Source organism: Physeter macrocephalus, chromosome 10, assembly GCF_002837175.3.
Source record: "Physeter macrocephalus isolate SW-GA chromosome 10, ASM283717v5, whole genome shotgun sequence".
Taxonomy (NCBI): Eukaryota; Metazoa; Chordata; class Mammalia; order Artiodactyla; family Physeteridae; genus Physeter; species Physeter macrocephalus.
In genome coordinates this window covers 60,247,087-60,265,889 of record NC_041223.1, presented here as the reverse complement: position 1 = coordinate 60,265,889, position 18,803 = coordinate 60,247,087, and the positions used below count along the sequence as shown (strand labels likewise).

General features: G+C 37.9%; 1 protein-coding gene across 9 annotated transcripts in view; it reads right to left on the bottom strand.

Annotated features, from left to right (window-relative positions):
• The window catches only part of USP45 (ubiquitin specific peptidase 45), a 67,503-nt gene that overhangs the window by 35,419 nt on the left and 13,281 nt on the right, over nucleotides 1-18,803 (bottom strand). For all 9 annotated transcript variants that reach the window (XR_008618395.1, XM_007101123.3, XM_055087601.1 and 6 more), the window contains 4 exons: nucleotides 18,034-18,137; nucleotides 13,624-13,724; nucleotides 2,744-2,883; nucleotides 2,251-2,346 (listed from right to left, as the gene is read on the bottom strand). Coding sequence is in view for 8 of the 9 variants with exons in the window: in XM_007101123.3 (XP_007101185.2) it covers nucleotides 2,251-2,346; nucleotides 2,744-2,883; nucleotides 13,624-13,724; nucleotides 18,034-18,137 (441 nt within the window). In the remaining variant the exon portion in view is untranslated. The remainder of the gene's footprint in view (nucleotides 1-2,250; nucleotides 2,347-2,743; nucleotides 2,884-13,623; nucleotides 13,725-18,033; nucleotides 18,138-18,803) is intronic.

Genomic DNA, 18,803 nt, shown 5'->3' with positions numbered 1-18,803 from the left:
TGTCCCAGGAATACAAGATAGTTTTAACATTTGAAAATCAATCAATGTAATTTACCACATTAACAGAGAATAAAGGAGAAAAACTATATGATAATCTCAGTAGATGCTGGAAAAGCACTTGACAAAATTCAACATCCATTCATGATGAAATGCTCAGAAAACTAGGAATAGAAGGGAATGTCCTCAACCTTGTAAAGAACACCTGTGAAAAACCTACAGTTAAGTTCATTCTTTTTTTTTCGGTGCAGTGTATAGTCTTAAATCCTCTTCCTTTTTTTAAAAATTGAAGTATAGTTGGTGTACAATATTATTATTCATAATTTTTAAAAGTTATACACCATTTATAGTTATTATAAAATACTGGCTATATTCCCCATGTTGTACAATATAACCTTGTAGCTTATATATTTTGTACCTACTCTTTTCTTTTTTTTTTGGCCTCACCATGAAGGATCTTAGTTCTCCAACCAAGGATAGAACCCATGCCCCCTGCATTGGGAGTGCAGAGTTTTAACCACTGGACTGCCAGGGAAGTCCCTGTACCTACTCTTTATAATGAAGGACTGAGTGTTCTTCCCCTAATTTGGGGATTAAAGCAAGGATGTCTGCTCTCATCACTTCTATTCAACATGTTACTGGTGACTCGAGCCAGCACAATAAAGTAAGGAAAAGAAAGAAAAGGCATACAGATTACGAAGGACCAAATAAAACTGGTGACTGAAAGAGTAGTGATCTACACTGATAGTCCCACAGCCCAGGTCCGCTGTATGTCCTAAAAAACTAAGACCTAAGATTGAAAATTTCCCTCTTAGAATGACACAAACCTACAGTGATCAGCTATAATATGATTGCCGTATATAGTAATTTCACAGCTCCACATGTGAAATACTTAAAGCTAACATCCAATCACAGTTAATAAGAAATCTTTTCAGATGACTAGCATTAACTTCCATTCAGTAAAGTAGTCTTCAATATCTCACTACAATCTAGAAGAGGGCACCGGGCTCTAACATAAAAATTTTAAGAGGCTGAACAGGCAATGAGTTTACAGACTGCCTTTTCAACAAAAAAATACAACAATATTGTCTTTAAAAATTGCCTCCTTGGAAGAAAAATCTAAGATTACTACGCTGGGCTAAGAACTTTTAGAACTCCTCTTTCTTAAGTATTTCAAAAGCCAGATCATGAGCTATACATTCACTCTCTGTTCCTCTAACACACACACACACACACACAAATCAATTTCTAACTGAAATCATAATTATTAGTGTAAATGCCCTCCAGCCCAAGACCACCAGGAACACATCTGTAGTTGAACAAGGTGGGTTTATTACTTGTTCCACTGAGGTAGAACACACACAATGGGGAACCATGGAGTGTCTCTCAGAGGGTATTCAAAAGAACTGATGTAGAATTTGGGCTTTAGTTGGGTGATTTAGGGAAGAAGTTAATCTAAGGAAAATAATCTAAGGAAGCAGAGGTCTGCTCTCAATTGGATGCTGTCAGAAAGTGAGGGTATTTCTACAATTGGATATCTCAATAAAAGGAGGCTAGAATGAGGATAAAGCTGTAACTAGTTAAAAAAAAAAGTCGCAGTGACTCATTTAAGCCAAAAGAGGGTGTTTGGGATTTTCTAAGTGGTAGAGTTTGTGTTTAGAGAAAATTATGAAGTGGCCTTGTCTGTCTCATTGTAACAGTCTTGGAGTAACCTAGCTCGAGTCTGGTATTCTGTGACATTGTTTGAATAACATGGCCTAACTGTGGGTGTCAGGCTAGCTTCTGAATGTCAAAGGCTGCCTTTTTCCCCTTTCTCATTAGTTTAAAAACCCAATATCAAATTAGGCTCCAAAAAACCTTTAGATGGTCACTATTAAAATTAAATCTACCTTTAAAGAACGAAAATGCTGTATCTAAGTAGTTGTCACCAGTAACTACAAAACAGGAATCCGAGACACTTCATTCAACAAAGGCAAAACCGTTTGTCTTTTCTAGTAGGTCTGTTTGAAAGCTGCCTCCACATTTTTTGTGCTGTCTGACCCATGATATGTTTGAACTATAACATACCTTAAAGCTATGACTTTAGAAGTTTTAAATCTTATCGTTTATTTTCACAAAACGCTTTTGAATTATTTTTTCAAATTCTCTGACTACCATCTCAATTGATAGTTGTGAGAAATAAGAAAGATAGGTTTTGGCAACATCACTGGCTTATCTAAACAGAGCTATTATCCAGCTAATTATACTTCTTACCAGCGGAGAGTCTGAGGAAGGAACAATCTTGAGTTTTGTACTGTGTTCTTTGATCTCATTCATCAGTTCAGTAAGAATGTAAGACTGTGCCAAATTCTGAAAGAAAACAAAAGCAACATCTTTTGATTCAGTTATAATATGCCTCTGATTTTACAGAATAAATACTCTCCCAAAGCTTCAAATGTCATCTGGCCTAGCAAAAATATTTTTAAGTTTTAGAAAATTTAATTGAATGCATTTTACATTTAATAAATGTCACTACTACTGACAGAGCCATGGTAAAATACAGAGATCTTTCAGAAGAACTGTGGAAAAAGAAGGTGTATGTATGTGTATGACAATGGCTAAAGATCAAACTAACCAATCAAAAAGGAAACAGACAGACTTCTAGACGAACATTTAGCAGTCATGTGACAGTCCACAGGTGTGCCAATAAACACAAATTAATTAATATAAACTTTTACATTTTACAAAGCCTTCTCATGGCTCTTACCTGCATGACTGCATTAAAAAAGCAAGTATTTCCTAAATTTGTAATTCCTTTTACAGATGTTACACTGCTGTCTTTTCTTCCTTTTTTTTCACCTGTTTCACATTTTTCTTCATAAAGTTTTATGATTCTAGAAAATGCATCTAAGTTAGAGAAAACATAATGGACACAAGATTTAAAATTAAATACATATCATTTGACATAATTTAAATGTATTATTTAAAATTAAATAAGATTTTCCTCTGAATCAATGCTCCTGAAGGGCAAGAATACAAATGCAAATAAGTATCTCCTGTTTTGTATCCTACTGCTAAAGCAGTTAATTTTAATTCATCTTAATATACACATCCGTACCTCAGACCACATTGTAGAATAAATTCCATATGAATTTAAAAATAAAATATAAAATTGTAAAATCAAGTTAAAAAAAAAAGTAGCAAAGACCAGATCTTGGTTTCTAAACACCATTCCCACTAAAAGGAATGAAGACCCCTTGAAGGAAAGGCTGATTCTAAACCTGGGGCAGCAAATGAGCCTATAACATTTTTGTTATGCCAGAAAATAAGGAAGTGCTCAAAAAAAAAAAAAAGTACGTCAAAACACACAGGCGTGGGCTTCCCTGGTGGCGCAGTGGTTGCGCGTCCGCCTGCCGATACAGGGGAACCGGGTTCGCGCCCTGGTCTGGGAGGATCCCACATGCCGCGGAGCGGCTGGGCCCGTGAGCCATGGCCGCTGAGCCTGCGCGTCCGGAGCCTGTGCTCCGCAACGGGAGAGGCCACAACAGAGGGAGGCCCGCATACCACAAAAAAAAAAAAAAAAAAAAAAAAAAACCACACAGGCGTAATTTTAAACAGGTTCCCAGTGGTCCAATCTGGAACAATTTGAATATCAAAATAAAGAAGGGTACTGATAAATTACTATTCACTGAACAAAATGAGAATGAGTCTGACCTGATAATAGATTTTTTAAATGAGGATAAAAGAAAAAACTTTTCCTTACAAGAGAATGCCAACTAAAAAAAGAAGATCTTCCCGGACCAGGGCTCGAACCCATGTCCCCTGCATTGGCAGGTGGATTTTTAACCACTGCGCCACCAGGAAAGCCCTCATACGGTTTTCATAAGGATTAAATGAGCTAAATTTTTTTAAAATAAATTTATTTTTTAATTTTTGGCTGCGTTGGGTCTTCGTTGCTGCATGCAGGCTTTCTCTAGTTGCGGCAAGCAGGGGCTACTCTTCGCTGCAGTGCGTGGGCTTCTCACTGCGGTGGCTTCTCTTCTTGCGGAGCATGGGCTCTAGGCACACAGCCTTCAGTAGTTTTGGCACGTGGGCTCAGTAGTTGTGGCTCGCAGGCTCTAGAGCACAGGCTCAGCGGCCATGGTGCACGGGCTTAGCTGCTCTGAGGCATGTGGGATCTTCCTGGACGAGGGCTCAAACCTGTGTCCCCTGCATTGGCAGGTGGATTCTTAACCACTGTGCCACCAGGGAAGCCCCAAATGAGTTAAATTTGCTTTGCAAAGCACCTGGCATGCTAAGCACTATTTAAGAGTGTGAAAAACAGCCCAGAGAGGCCCCCAAAATTGTTATTTGTGCCAAAATCCGTATCTTCACGAACTATCCTTCATGTCCCCTGTTTATGTGCTCTCACTTTTTTCTCTTTAATCATTTCCCATATTTTCTGGGGGTGTTCCCCTCAAGTTTATCTCATTTCTAACTGGATTTTCTGAATTGCTAATACGAGTTTTGCCTTTTACATTGACTTTGTGGTTTTCATGATCGTGGCTTTTCTTTTCGACACATGGAAACCTCTCATTGACAGAAATAAATTCGTGGTTTCTCAGACGTTTCTTTCATTAAGCAAATCTATTACAAGGAAAAAAATTTTCTTTCAACTCTTAACTTTTATCCTGTGATGCAATATTTTATCATAAACTCTATTACCTGTTTTTCCCCTTTATTCCTGTTTGTTTATTCTTTAAACATTATTGGTTGTTATTAGATATCTGTTGTCTAGATAATGAAGAGCTGTTTTTAACGCCCAACCCTAGAATTCTGAGTTAACATGGAAAAGAACTAGCAAAATAGATTTCTTCTCCCATCATCCAGATATTAAAATAAGTGATAAAAATTAAACCCCATTACAGAGCTTGGGGACAAAGGCTGGTACAATCAATGGAAAAGGTCACTGAGGTGCAGAGTCCAGGCACAGAAAAAAGGAAAAGCAGGAAAAGGCCAGACAGTATTCAAACCTACAAGGGAATGTAAAAGCAAATGAAAAAAGCCAGCCAGTGCGTAAGAAGCACTACACAAACAAGAGGAAGCCCCATACAGATCCTTTGCAAACGAGAGCAATCCACCTCTTAACTATATTTGAGATTCTAACTAAAGCCCAGAATTAGCCGGTTTCAGGCTCACGTTATAGCTGTTGCCACGAGATGGTTTCACAGTGATTTTTAAGAGATTTAAGATGAAAGAGTAATTAAATCCAAGCAGTGCTCCATCTTTTGGGGCAAGGCTGTTACTCTGATTTTACGTTAACAAAACTCAATTTCCAACAGGTTAAGTGATTTGCCCAAAGTTATAATGATAATCTTTTGATTATAAATCCGTTGTCATTTTGCCAGGTAATTTCTCTTCAGTGATTTATGCACAATGAGAAGAATTACAAAAACTAGTAGGAAAGATTCTTACAGATTTGAGTATATGCAACCACAAACAAATATGCCTTCTCAAAAGTATTTCCTTTCGTTAACATCCTTAATAAATGTTGCCATAATATTTTTTAGCTTATTAATATGAAAACAGAGTGGTTGGGGAAAATAAACTATATAGATTATATTAACTATATATAAATATATATCATAAATATATATTTATTATTCACTTGGAAAAATACTTCCAGAAATAAGTTATATTTTCATCTTATAAGACCAAATAGCATTTTTTAAACCATAACATGCAAATGATTTATGTATCTGTGTACCACATTTACCCATCAGTTTTCAAAACATCTGGGATAGCATCCTAAAGTAAACAATGTTCATAAGACCATCTGGTCAAAACTGCAGGCAAAAAAAAGCATAAGCATATGGAAAAGCAGATTTTACCCTTCCCTTCAGCAGTAAGAGATGACAAATGTCAAACCTAGATATATCCACGCTTCACTGTGCGATGCTTTTCAGCACCACCTGGCTCTCCATGCATATAGCCACCAAATATGGACAGCACTGCCAGAAAGAACATATCCACGGGGCAATGGCAATAAAAATAGTTTATTTCATGGTTAAATAGCCACTTCACACAAGTGGCAAGAGTCTGCTTGTTGACTTTTACATGTATTAAGTCTGTGAGAACATGCTCAAAATTAATTATGCTATTAGACTTGAATATTAAATAGATCAGATAATATAACTAGAAAATAGAATGACATTATCTAAGAACTATATGTATCTTAAAGTGCAAGTTTTTCATTTTGTTAATACTAAGTAGCATGTTTATAAAATGTTAACAACTCAAAATTGATTTATCAAATGTCCACTGTGTACCAGGTACTATATGAACCACTATCTGTAATTATTTATAATTAATTGCCTATGATTTATGACTAGAGTATAAGGACATATAATGAACAGCATAGAGCTATTAAGCCTTAAATTCATGATAACACCTTGGTAAAACTTTTAGAAACTAAGTATTTATGTGCATTTGCTCACTAAGAAACTGTCAGCTGAGAGTTTAAGATTCTAGTTTAAAACAAGCATGTTTGAATCAGTCTCTCAATTATCTGACCTACAAACAGGTATGCATTTTAATAAAATGCAATTTATTACTTCCAATGAAGAATAATTATTGATCATTTTGTCTTTAGAGACAACAAAGCTTTCTCAATATGGCAGTGATTTTAAATCATATTCACTTTAAGAACTCTTTCTTTACAAATACAGAATGAGGGCTTCCCTGGTGGCGCAGTGGTTAAGAATCCGCCTGTCAATGCAGGCGACACGGGTTCAACCCCTGGTCCGGAAAGATCCCACATGCCGCGGAGCAACGAAGCCCGTGCGCCACAACTACTGAGCCTGCGTGCCTAGAGCCCGTGCTCTGCAACAAGAGAAGCCACCGCCATGATGAAGCCCGCGCACCGCAAAGAAAAGTAGTCCCCGCTCCCTGCAACTAGAGAAAGCCCACGCGCAGCAATGAAGACCCAACGCAGCCAAAAATAAAATAAAACAAAAAATAAATAAATTTACAAATACAGAATGAATGCACTAAGGACTGAACTTCAAGATGTTCTGAAGTATGATATAATTAAAAGGACAAAGCTGCTACAGCAATAACAAAAAAGATAAACTATACAAAATTTTGATCATTTGTTTCGTTTTCCTCAAGTTTTACCTGAACCCATGAAATGCCTGTAATTAAAAAGAATCTTCACAGAATTTGGGGGTTAGAAGGTTATTAATAATATATATTACATATATAAATATTATATATGTAAGATATAGTTATAATAAAATATATAAATATATATATCATTATCTCACCTTACTTATCTCCTTTATATTACCAACACTGTCATCAGGTATTGCACTTATGTAATAAAATAACACAGACCCCAGAATGCAAAGGGGAAACTTCAGGCATTCTAGATAAATTTTTTATAGGTCTTTTATATCTCTGTCGTTTACCTTTAAGACTATAATCTGAGTACTCAAAGAGCAGCTGGTTAATTGAGCAGACCTGATGGGCTTTGTACATAACTCAAGTCTTACAAGACAGAAAACTGGCTGAAGCACCAGCAAAGCCAAAATAAAGAGGAAAAAAACCACTGTTTCCACACTTGGCTAAGACTAAGGCTATCTTAAAAGTAACCTTAAGGTACCTCAAATTTTTCTACCTTAAAAACGACTCCAACACAAAGATCCTCTAATTATTTTTTTAAACCAAGTTTAAAGATATTAAGTTATAAATTTTAAAAAACCCTCAATGTACCAGAAAACTGTGGGTGAATATCTTTATAAACGTGGAGTACAAAAGACTTTCAAAGCATCACCCCAAAGGCTAAAAAACCATTATAGAAAAGACTGATGGACTTGGCAACAATGACACTAAAAACTTCATTACTGCCCCCCAAAACCAAACCAAAATACCTAAAAATTATAAACAAAGTTAAACATGGAAAAACAAGTATTCTTGTCAACTATACCCTTTGTATAATCTTTCTGGAGGGCAGCTAAACAACAATAATCAAAACTTAAGATGTGTTTATAAATTGGCCAGAAATTCCAAAAAATTTAACCTACAGAAACAGAAGAATAAGTACACAGAGATGCAGCTTTGCTCATCTTGGAGAAAATTGAAAACAACCAATAATGGATTTGTTGCCAAGTAATATTAAATATCTCTCTTTTCTCAAAGGTATAAATATTTGTGAATTGCCTTGGTTAAACCAGAAATGGAACACTGGTGCATCCCAAGTTTCTCATAGGCACGGGGCAAGCAAACTTATTTTGCAGTTTGCTTATTTAAAGAAAAAGTCTGAGAGCATCACCTCCTCTGATAACTTTCCCCACTGTAAAGATGATGATCAAACGAAGGCACACAGCTAGTTGTAGGGAGAAGATTTAAACCCAGGTAGCCTGGGTTCAGAATCCACACACTTTACCATTATGATCTGCTATCTGTCTGTATAACAATGGATGATAAGGTTAATAAGTGCGACCCGTTAAGACACTAATGAAATGCTAGTACTGATATGAAAGAAAAGACCACTTCTTTTAAGCAAAAGCTGGATGTAATCAATTGCTGGATGTCTTTGGTGTGAATTTATAGTTTTATTAAAGTTTATAGTAGCCCTTCTCAAAGGGTTCCTCAAAAAAACTTAAGCCCTGGGCTTCCCTGGTGGCGCAGTGGTTGCGCGTCCGCCTGCCGATGCAGGGGAACCGGGTTCGCGCAGACCACTTCTTTTAAGCAAAAGCTGGATGTAATCAATTGCTGGATGTCTTTGGTGTGAATTTATAGTTTTATTAAAGTTTATAGTAGCCCTTCTCAAAGGGTTCCTCAAAAAAACTTAAGCCCTAATGCCATAGGTACCCACTGTATCCATTTAACTTCTCCCTATATATCTCCACAAGTTAGTGCCATTTTGGGGAGAACTGAGAAAACAGTCATTCAAGTAACTCTGTGTTCTGTAGTTTGGAGGAACCCCAGATTTACATCCCTACAGGTAAAACAAATTGTGTTTGAAGTTTTTGAAATGTTTGAAGTGTTCAACATTTTTTGTCCCTAACCCCTTTTATATATGGAAATAACTATTTTTAGTACTTATTTATGAAAATGCAAATTTCTTAGGCATGTGGACTGTCACTTTATAGTAGAACAAAATGTATTACTTTATAAAGAAAAGTCAAAGTATTACATTACAAATTGTTACTGTAAAAGGGTACAATATTATTTATTCTCAGACACATTATTTCAGATCCCAAATGTACCATACTTTATTTCAAAAAGATACAGCAAACTTATACTTAATAAAACCAAAAGAACCAACATAACATGTATTTTTATACCAAGAGCATAAGCTTAATGAATTTAACAGAATATAATATTTTATGCTCTCTTAAAGTTCTTTGAAAATGGCATCCCACCAGTATTAAAATTATGGGCCAAATTTATTGGTTTAGAAAAGAATGCGGGATTATCTATCATCTGTCTAGTTCACACATAGCAAACCAATATTCAATGATATAATTTCAACAGGAATTCCCGTATTCTGTAAGTGTTTGTAGAACACTTACATGACATTTACTAGACTACCAAAGGGAGAAATAAGCCCTTCAGAGAATATTGGCCCACTTTTAACAATACATATTTCTGAGTGGGTCTCACAAGAAAGTTTTCTTGCTCTTTTTCAATCTTGTGTTATATGACCTTTTCATTATATGGGAATTTTATTTGTTGCTTTTAGATTTCCGGTATATGTTTGAGGGGGAGAGTATGGAGAGATTTTTTTTTTTTAAAGCAAATCCTAGCATCAGATGTGGGATCTACACAGCTGTGAGCATTCTTCTGGGAACCAGCACTGGGATTCCCTCAACTGCTTAATGCAATTACCTAAACCAGTCATGTAGTATTAATGTAATTTGCCCATTTCTACAGCTGAAAAGAAGTTTAATCTTTAAAGAGTAAAAAGGAAAAACTATCCCAAAAAACTTACTTCTAAAATACCAAGGGATATTATTTTAAATCAAACTTGCCTGAGAGCTGCTGTAACTTGGAACACAAAGATACTAACATTTTGCCCTAGAACTTCTGGAAACCCTGGATTCAGAATTATGTCTCGCCCTAACTTTAAAGGCTCTACACACTCTCAGACTCCTTCAAGAACCTGTTTTCGGGCTTCCCTGGTGGCGCAGTGGTTGAGAGTCCGCCTGCCGATGCAGGGGACAGGGGTTCGTGCCCCGGTCCGGGAAGTTCCCACATGCCGCGAAGCCGCTAGGCCCGTGAGCCATGGCCGCTGAGCCTGCGCGTCCGGAGCCTGTGCTCCGCAACGGGAGAGGCCACTGAAAAAAAAGAACCTGTTTCCCCCATTCCAGGTGCTACCCATGGTTGCATAAACACAAGTAAAGCTTACATTGGTGTTTCCTTCCCAGCACCTGATATGATTTCTTCTCTCCTCTCTACCTATCTCAAGTTCATCCTTTAAGGGTCGGCTTGGAAGCCAGCTCCTCCACGATTCCTTTTGAGTTCCTTTCAATTGAACACTGCATCCCTCTTTGAATATTTGAAGGACTCTGTTTGAATATCACTCAAAATACAAATTCTATTCGACTTATATCATTATTTTTTTAATCTCACACCTTTTTTAAACTTCTTTAGGAAAGGTCTTATCAATCTCTCTTCCCATGGGAAAGAGGGAGAAAGTGCTGAGGAAAATGAGGCTCAGACAAACTGTAATATGCCCCAGGTCACAGAGCTTGTGATTGAAAGAGTCAAATTTGAATTCCAGACTCCCCTGACTCAAAGCCCATGGTTTTTCTCCCATGCCATTCCACGCGCCCTACCTTACATCCTTTGTGATAATAAATATTCAAGAAATCTGTAAAACTGAATGGAATCAGACTGGCTTTGTTCTTAACCTCAAGAAACCTCTAACGTAAAAAATCCAGAGAAAATAATTTCTACAGTTGTACTTTTACCACCCTTGCCATCATATCCCTACATTTCTTCTTTTTTTTTTTTTTAGTTTATTTTAATTTTATTTTTGGCTGTGTTGGGTCTTTGTTGCTGCGCGTGGGCTTTCTCTAGTTGCGGCGAGCAGGGGCTACTCTTCGTTGCGGTGCGTCAGCGTCTCACTGCAGTGGCTTCTCTTGTTGCAGAGCACGGGCTCTAGGTGTGTGGGCTTCAGTAGTTGTGGCACACGGGCTCAGGAGTTGTGGCTCACGGGCTCTAGAGCGCAGGCTCAGTAGTTGTGGCACACAGGCTTAGTTGCCCCGTGGTATGTGGGATCTTCCTGGACCAGGGCTCGAACCTGTGTCCCCTGCATTGGCAGGCAGATTCTTAACCACTGCACCACCAGGGAAGCCCCCTACATTTCTTCTTATGGCCAACAAAACTAATGGGCAACTTTCAGGAGACAGCATTAAGACCAACCTCTATTCTATAAGTATTAAATGCCTATAACCACCATATTTTCCAATGAATGAGTGATAAAATTAATCATTTCTTCTACTGTCCAAGAACCCGAGTTTACCTCCTCTAGTTCCTCCTCCAATGTCTTCATCATTACTGTCTCAGAGCAACAGCTACCAAAAATCATTCTATATTGAGCTACAGAAAATACAGCTGAAAACAATATTTCTATATAATTTTTCAGTTTCCGATGCCACCTATTAAGCAGTTCGATTCCTGCTCTAAAGGCATTTCCAAATTACCATGGCCATTTATTCCTATTCACCGAGTTAATCAAAATCCTGAGGTATGTACTTGATTCCTCCTACTTTCCCTCACTCATTACACCTAGTCCACCCACTCTCCACCAGAACCCCTACTCATCTCTCACCTGCCCTACCACAATAACCTTTTACCTCCTTAAGGATCTCCCCACCTCCAATCTTAACCCACAACAGTCTATTCTCCATTTGGTAGAGTTATCTTTATTTTTAAAAAGATGAAATGACTATTACTCTTCTGCTTAAAACACTTTAATAGCTTCCATTACACTTCCAATAAAATAAAAATTCTTTACCATGGAATTCCTTACAGTATCCTTCGTGACCTGCCCACCGACGTCTTAACTTTACCACATTCTGCTTGCTCCCAGAAAACCACATTCCAGCCATATTGGCCTTTCTTGATCACTATGACCATGAGATTATTACTTATCACTGCAATCTGTTCTTTTCCTTTGTAGCACTTATCACAAGTTACATATGTGTTATGTTTCTGTCTGTCTCTTCCACTATGCTCTAAACTTCATGAGGGCAACACAGAAACTATTTTTGTTTTACCACTACATATCAAATAAACCATAAAGCATGGCATGTGGTAGGCACTTAATATTTTGAATGAAGAAACTCTTTCCCTATATGTTCGTAATTTACATTAATATGTATTATATACTGCTTATATGTTAGACAACAAAGTACAATATATAATACGTTACTATTGTATAATAAAGGATTTGGCTGCCTTTTGTCCCAGGTTCCTGAGAAGCCCCCCTCTAAATCCTTGGATTTCCAGAGTGACAGGAGTGTCTGTTTTACTCATGGTGGGCCCCTCAGACCACGCTTGACAGTTTATGTTAACAAAGTATTTTTTTATTCATTGTGGGACCTTAGACAATGTATGTTAATGAGATGACTCAGGATGGGAGCCAGCCATGCCAGAAAGACCAAACGTGCGATTAGAGGGTTGGGACCCTGGGGACTGAGTTACATCATGTGGCCAATGATTCAATCAGCCATGCCTATGCAATGAAACCCTAATAAAAACGCTAGACACCAAAACTCCAGCGAGCTTCCCTGGTTAACAACAGTCTGTGTGTATTGTCACACATCAATGTGCTGCGAAGGTGATGCATCCTGACCCCACAGGAAGAAGACAGAAAAGTTTCAAGTTTGGCACCTTCCCAGACCTCACCTTACATGTCTTTTCTTTTGGCCGGTCCTGATTTCTATTTCTTTTTGTTGTTGTTGCTATAATGAAACTGTAATTGTAAGTATAGCACTTTCCAGTGTTTTCTGAGTCATTCTAGCAAATTATTGAATTAAGAGGACAGTGGGAACCCCTGTAGCCAGTTGATCAGAAATGGTGGGGGGGGCGGTCCTGAGAACCCCTAGCTTGAGAAAGGTGTCTGAAGTGAGGGCAATCTTTTGGGGGAACTGAGCCCTTAATCTGCAAGGTTAGCCTAATTCCAGTTAGTTAGTGTCAGAACAGTATTCCAATGATGTAACAAATAACAGATATCATTTTATAAATGTGTCGGGGACTACGCAAGTATTTTTACACACATTATTTCTAAATCTTCAGAAAACATCCCTAAGCTTCACAACATTCCCACTTGATAGAATTATCGTACTAATTTTTTACATAAGGAAACTAAGGAGTCAAAGTCACACAGACAGTAGGTAATTTCGGTGGAACTTAAATTCAAATTCAGCATTGAAGCCCACAACCCAGTCACTATCCTCTCCAGCTTCTCATTATTAGTTATGTAAATACAACACAAGATAACATCACAAAACTGCTACCTAAGAATTCATGGCACTCCTACTGAGAGGTCACAGTAAAATCCAAAGTACTCTTTATGAATTTATTATCTCTTTATAAGAATTTAAAAATATCATACTTTAATACAAATTTCTTTAGCAACTGCTGTTAACTTACTTGTTTGTGTTTTAGAAACATGTTTCTGGAGAAAATCAACTATCTGAGCCAAAACCTTCTTATTACAGTGTGTTGATAATTTTTCATCGCACTCATAACACCTGAAAAAATATAAAATGTAAGCAAATATTATGAAAGCATCTTCAATAATTTTGCACATCAAGTAATAAAGTTGGTATTTATCCATTTTTATCTTTAAGTCATGGGGTAAGGGGGATACCTAGGGTGAGGCAAGAGAAATGAGGTAAATAAGTCTACAGAAATAAGCAGGGGACAATTCATACAGAGCCTTAGCATTCAAATTAGAGTTTTGGTAGTTTATCCTAAGTGTAACAGAGTGTCAATGAGAGGCTTATAAGCAGGCGAGTGATATGATCCAATTTACATTTTGAAAACATCACTCTGGCTAATGTCAGATTGGATGGCATCAGGAATAGAGAGAGATCAGGGTAGATGCAGTGGACCTGGAGAGAAATGAACAGACATATATTTTCAGGTAGAAGCAGTAACAAAATGGATATAAAAGATACGGAAGAGGAAAGGGAGAAGCTGATGTCGGTATGTCAGTGATTCTCAAACAGGAGCAATTTTGTCCCCCAGGGGACATTTGGCAGAGTTGTGAGACATTTGGGTTGTCACAACTGGGAAAGCTGCTACTGGCACCCAGTGGTTAGAGGCCAGAGCTAATCCTGTCCCCTCACAGGACAGTCCCCCTCACGTTTGAAAAGCACATTCCTTTTCAGAAAACTACCCTCCACTAAGTTTACTCATTAGTGCATATAGTTAATAAAGGTTTCTTCTATCTATTATCATCTTAATGAGATCCAATGATCAAATAAGAACAGTGTTTGACCATGTTGAAAGTGTTTTATAAATGTGATGCATTATACCAACATGACCTTACATATTCACAATCTTCTTGCTTATAACTATTAGTGGTCCTGGAATCAATGGCTGTAAACTAGGTTTGGGTCCCTTTTCTTTTTTTTTTTTTTTTTTTTTGTGGTACGCGGGCCTCTCACTGTTGTGGCTTCTCCGGTTGCGAAGCACAGGCTCCGGACGCGCAGGCTCAGAGGCCATGGCTCACGGGCCCAGCCGCTCCACGGCATGAACCAGTGTCCCCTGCATCGGCAGGTGGACTCTCAACCACTGCACCACCAGGGAAGCCCTGGGTCCCTTTTCTAAACAGCGCTCAAAATTCAAATGGTTACTGAGTATTCACTCTATCACTTTGCACACAGAAATACACAGACATATAGATAAATCTGTGAAGGAATCGAGTCACAAAAAACATTCCCAAAGCAACCTTTCCAATAGATCATGATGGAATTTAAGCAATTACAGTTATCAAGCTTCCATTATAATAGATGTTCAATATTTAGTGATGTAATGATTGGCAAAAATAATAAAAATATAATGCTCATTTGAAAAATATTGAAACATCAAATTTTTACTGAGATTATGACCTAATTTTTACTTGTTATTAAATATATTGTTGTAACTTTAAGAGTACAAAAAAAAACGTAGATAAAAACTGCACAATGGCAGCGAATTTGGAGAAAAGAGGAGAGCTCAAGATAATTTAATTCTACCTGTTTCCATAGAAATAACCAAAAAAATAAATGAACACTTACTATGTGCCATGCACTGTTCTAAGAACTTTACATGCATTTTCTGGTTTAATTCCTCACAACAATCAAAAAAGTATTATCATTTTAAAATAAATAGCTTTATAGAAGTGTAATATTTTCTTTTTAAGAGTGGGAAACAGACATAGGGCTCGCAAATCAGTAATAGAATAAGAGTACAAGGGAAATATTAAACCTTTCAGCAAACTTTTGAATGATTTAAAAGCACACATTTACATGTTATCTTTAAGTGTTAAATCAGTGCCTCTAAACCCTGGTTAGGCATAAGAATCACCTATGGAACTTAAAAATACAGAAGCCCTGGGGCCTCCCTGGTGGCACAGCGGTTGCGCGTCCACCTGCCGATGCAGGGGAACCGGGTTCGCGCCCCGGTATGGGAGGATCCCACATGCCACTGAGCGGCTGGGCCCGTGAGCCATGGCCGCTGAGCCTGCGCGTCCGGAGCCTGTGCTCCGCAACGGGAGAGGCCACAACAGAGGAAGGCCCGCATACCACAAAAAAAAAAAAAAAAAAAAAATACAGAAGCCCTGATTTAATAGAGGATCACTGGTACCTATGGGTTTTTCAAATTCCACCTGTGTGATTCTGATGTGAAGTCAGAGGTAAGAAGCTGCTGTATTATTATACTAATAATTATCTGTTTAAGCAGTATTAAATCCACTATCCAGCAACACTTTGTTAGTTGTGATTAAATTATCAAATCTATAATATTCCTTTCTTTTTTTTAGGTTTTTCAGGTTTTTCCTCTAGTTCCAGCTGGCCTTCTCTAATCCAGATTAGTTAAGTTTTCTACTGATATTGTTAAACTTTTTAAGGTTTAAGAATTAGATGGGAAAAAGAAAATAGTCACAACCTTTAAATTTCTATAAATGCATGTGACAAACCTGAATTTCTTTCTTTGAAAGAGAAGTAATTCTATGGACCCCCAAATGTGACTTTAAATTATTTTCAGTATAATATAAATCTCACAAATCCATCTCACAAAGCTCAATAAATTCACCATCCTTGTAACTCTATATAACTATGAAAGCAAAATTACAATTAAATATAAAATAAAATTTAAAAAACAAATTAAAACTAACAACCCTAATTAATTATGCTAGGTAAGGCTTTTTTGCTGAAATTAAATCATGATTCATACCATAATTGGGGTCCTAAGAGCTACAACAGACGTTCCAGTTCAGATTCACTTGAGATGAACCTATTTTACCAGGTGCCACTCAATTCTCCCACCATCTTTTTCTACTTCAGTGGTCCTCAAACTATGGTCCCAGGCCAGCAGCATTGGCAACACTTGGGAACTTGTTAGAAATGCAATTTCTCAGGCCCTACCCCAGAACTAGTAAATCAGAATCTCTAAGCCTGAGACCCAGCAATCTATTCCAACAAGCCTCCCAGTGATTCTGATACACCCTATCATTGCAGACCACTGCTCTATTCAGACTACAGAGAAATGTTTATTGAGCTGCCACACTGTGGAATCATCCCCCTCTCCCTTGGCTCCAATGCTTCATTTACGTATTAAGTTCTAGCAATTCTTTCCTCATTCACCCCAATTTTATTACTTGGGGCCAACAACAAACACACAAATGCAGCAGGCATCCAACCCTGTGGCTGAACTAAATTATATGATGATGGTCTCTCCTACAAACCAAAATATCCTTATATTAATTTTAGAACCCTGAAATGAAGCACAAAGTTAAAATATTTTTGTCTTAAAACTTGATCCTGAAAATTCATCTGAATAACCCTAGGAGTCTATAAATTCGTGAGAAAATTTTTGCTGTAAAATACAGGAAAAGCTTTTCAATACAGTGTCCCATTAAACCACTGAAGCAGTGTGGTATGCTGGTAAGGGACTAAAGAATCAAAAGACTTGTTTTAGTGCCTGGATCTTTACTTTGTAACCACAAAAAGGTAAATAAATGATACTCAGTGTCCTTACACATAAAATGAGGGAACTGGACTTAGTTCCCAACCAGGGTTAAGTAGTAGAATCCCCTGAGAAGTTTTTACAAACTATCTATGCCTAGGCTTCCCTTGTCCCCTGCAGAGAATGGCCAACCCGCTTGACTGCTTGAAGTACCTTCCTCCACTAGAACTTTGACATTCTAATTTAGCAAGTTCATTACCAAAAAATCAACCAGCAACAATTTTTCTTTATTGTACAAAGAAAGTGTTAAAGAAAACTACAGGGATGACTAAATTTTCTCTTACTTAAATTTTAGATTCATGGATAATGTTAATTTTCTTAAATGATTCCACAGGTTGTGTTTAGGCTAAAAAGTATAAGCTGGTATATCATCTTTAAATATCGTACCTTATAAAACTCAAAGACAGTTTTTTGTTGTTGTTGTTGTTGTTGTTTTTTGTGATATGCGGGCCTCTCTCTGCCGTGGCCCCTCCCGTTGCGGAGCACAGGCTCCGGACGCGCAGGCCCAGCGGCCATGGCTCACGGGCCCAGACGCTCCGCGGCATGTGGGATCCTCCCAGACCGGGGCGCGAACCCGGTTCCCCTGCATCGGCCGGCGGGCGCGCAACCACTGCGCCACCACGGAAGCCCAATAAATGCATTTTTACATCTCTTTACTGTTTTAACGAAGCAGGCAGGACTAATCTTTGGTAAACGGGATCTTCCCGGACCGGGGTACGAACCCGTGTCCCCTGCATCGGCAGGCGGACTCGCAACCACTGCGCCACCAGGGAAGCCCTCAAAGACAGTTTTTATCGTGAACACAAGTACTAACGAAATCTAACTTACCAAATGATCCATGTGCTCAGACTAATTATAATACAGTGAAACTCTGCTCTCCAACTCTTGAAGTGCTTCAATGAATGCTGGCTTTCTGAGTTTTTACCACAACCCTAAAGATGAACAGAACACTCTTTATATGATTTACATACAAGTTTATTTCAAATTAATCAAAACTTAAATCATACTGAAAGATTAGACGTTTTGTTTTGTTTTTAGTTTCAAGCAGGAGGGAAAAGTTTCAGAAAACAATATGGATTCTCATTAAATTCAATTTCTTGCAAAGAAGCTAACTTGCTTCTTGTTACACAGTAGAACAGTCATGAGCCAAGTTAATTTCCATACCATTTAAAAATGTACACGCTCTCTGTCTTATGCATGGTGGGACCCTGAGCATCCTCACAGGCCAGTCGTGCCCCTCCCCTATACACACATTTCCTAATACCCTACACACCTCCACCCAACCCCACTGAAAACTAGTGAGACTCAGACCAATCACAGTAACTTCCATCACCAGGTAAGTAAAGAAATGAGATTCAATTCCAGTCAATGTCCCATGAGGGGCAGTCTAATGGATGTTTCTGGAAAAGTTTTACATATTTTAAAAAAGAACACAGGGAAGGGATGTACTTTTTGCCCTCTTTGTGGCCTTTGGGGATTGCTGTGTGATACACAGTGCATGAAACATCTTTTACCATCCTGAAACCATGAAACTGAGGATGCCACAGGAGAAAAATGGAAGAAATCTCAGTTTTTAATGTTCTTTCCATTGAAGCAAC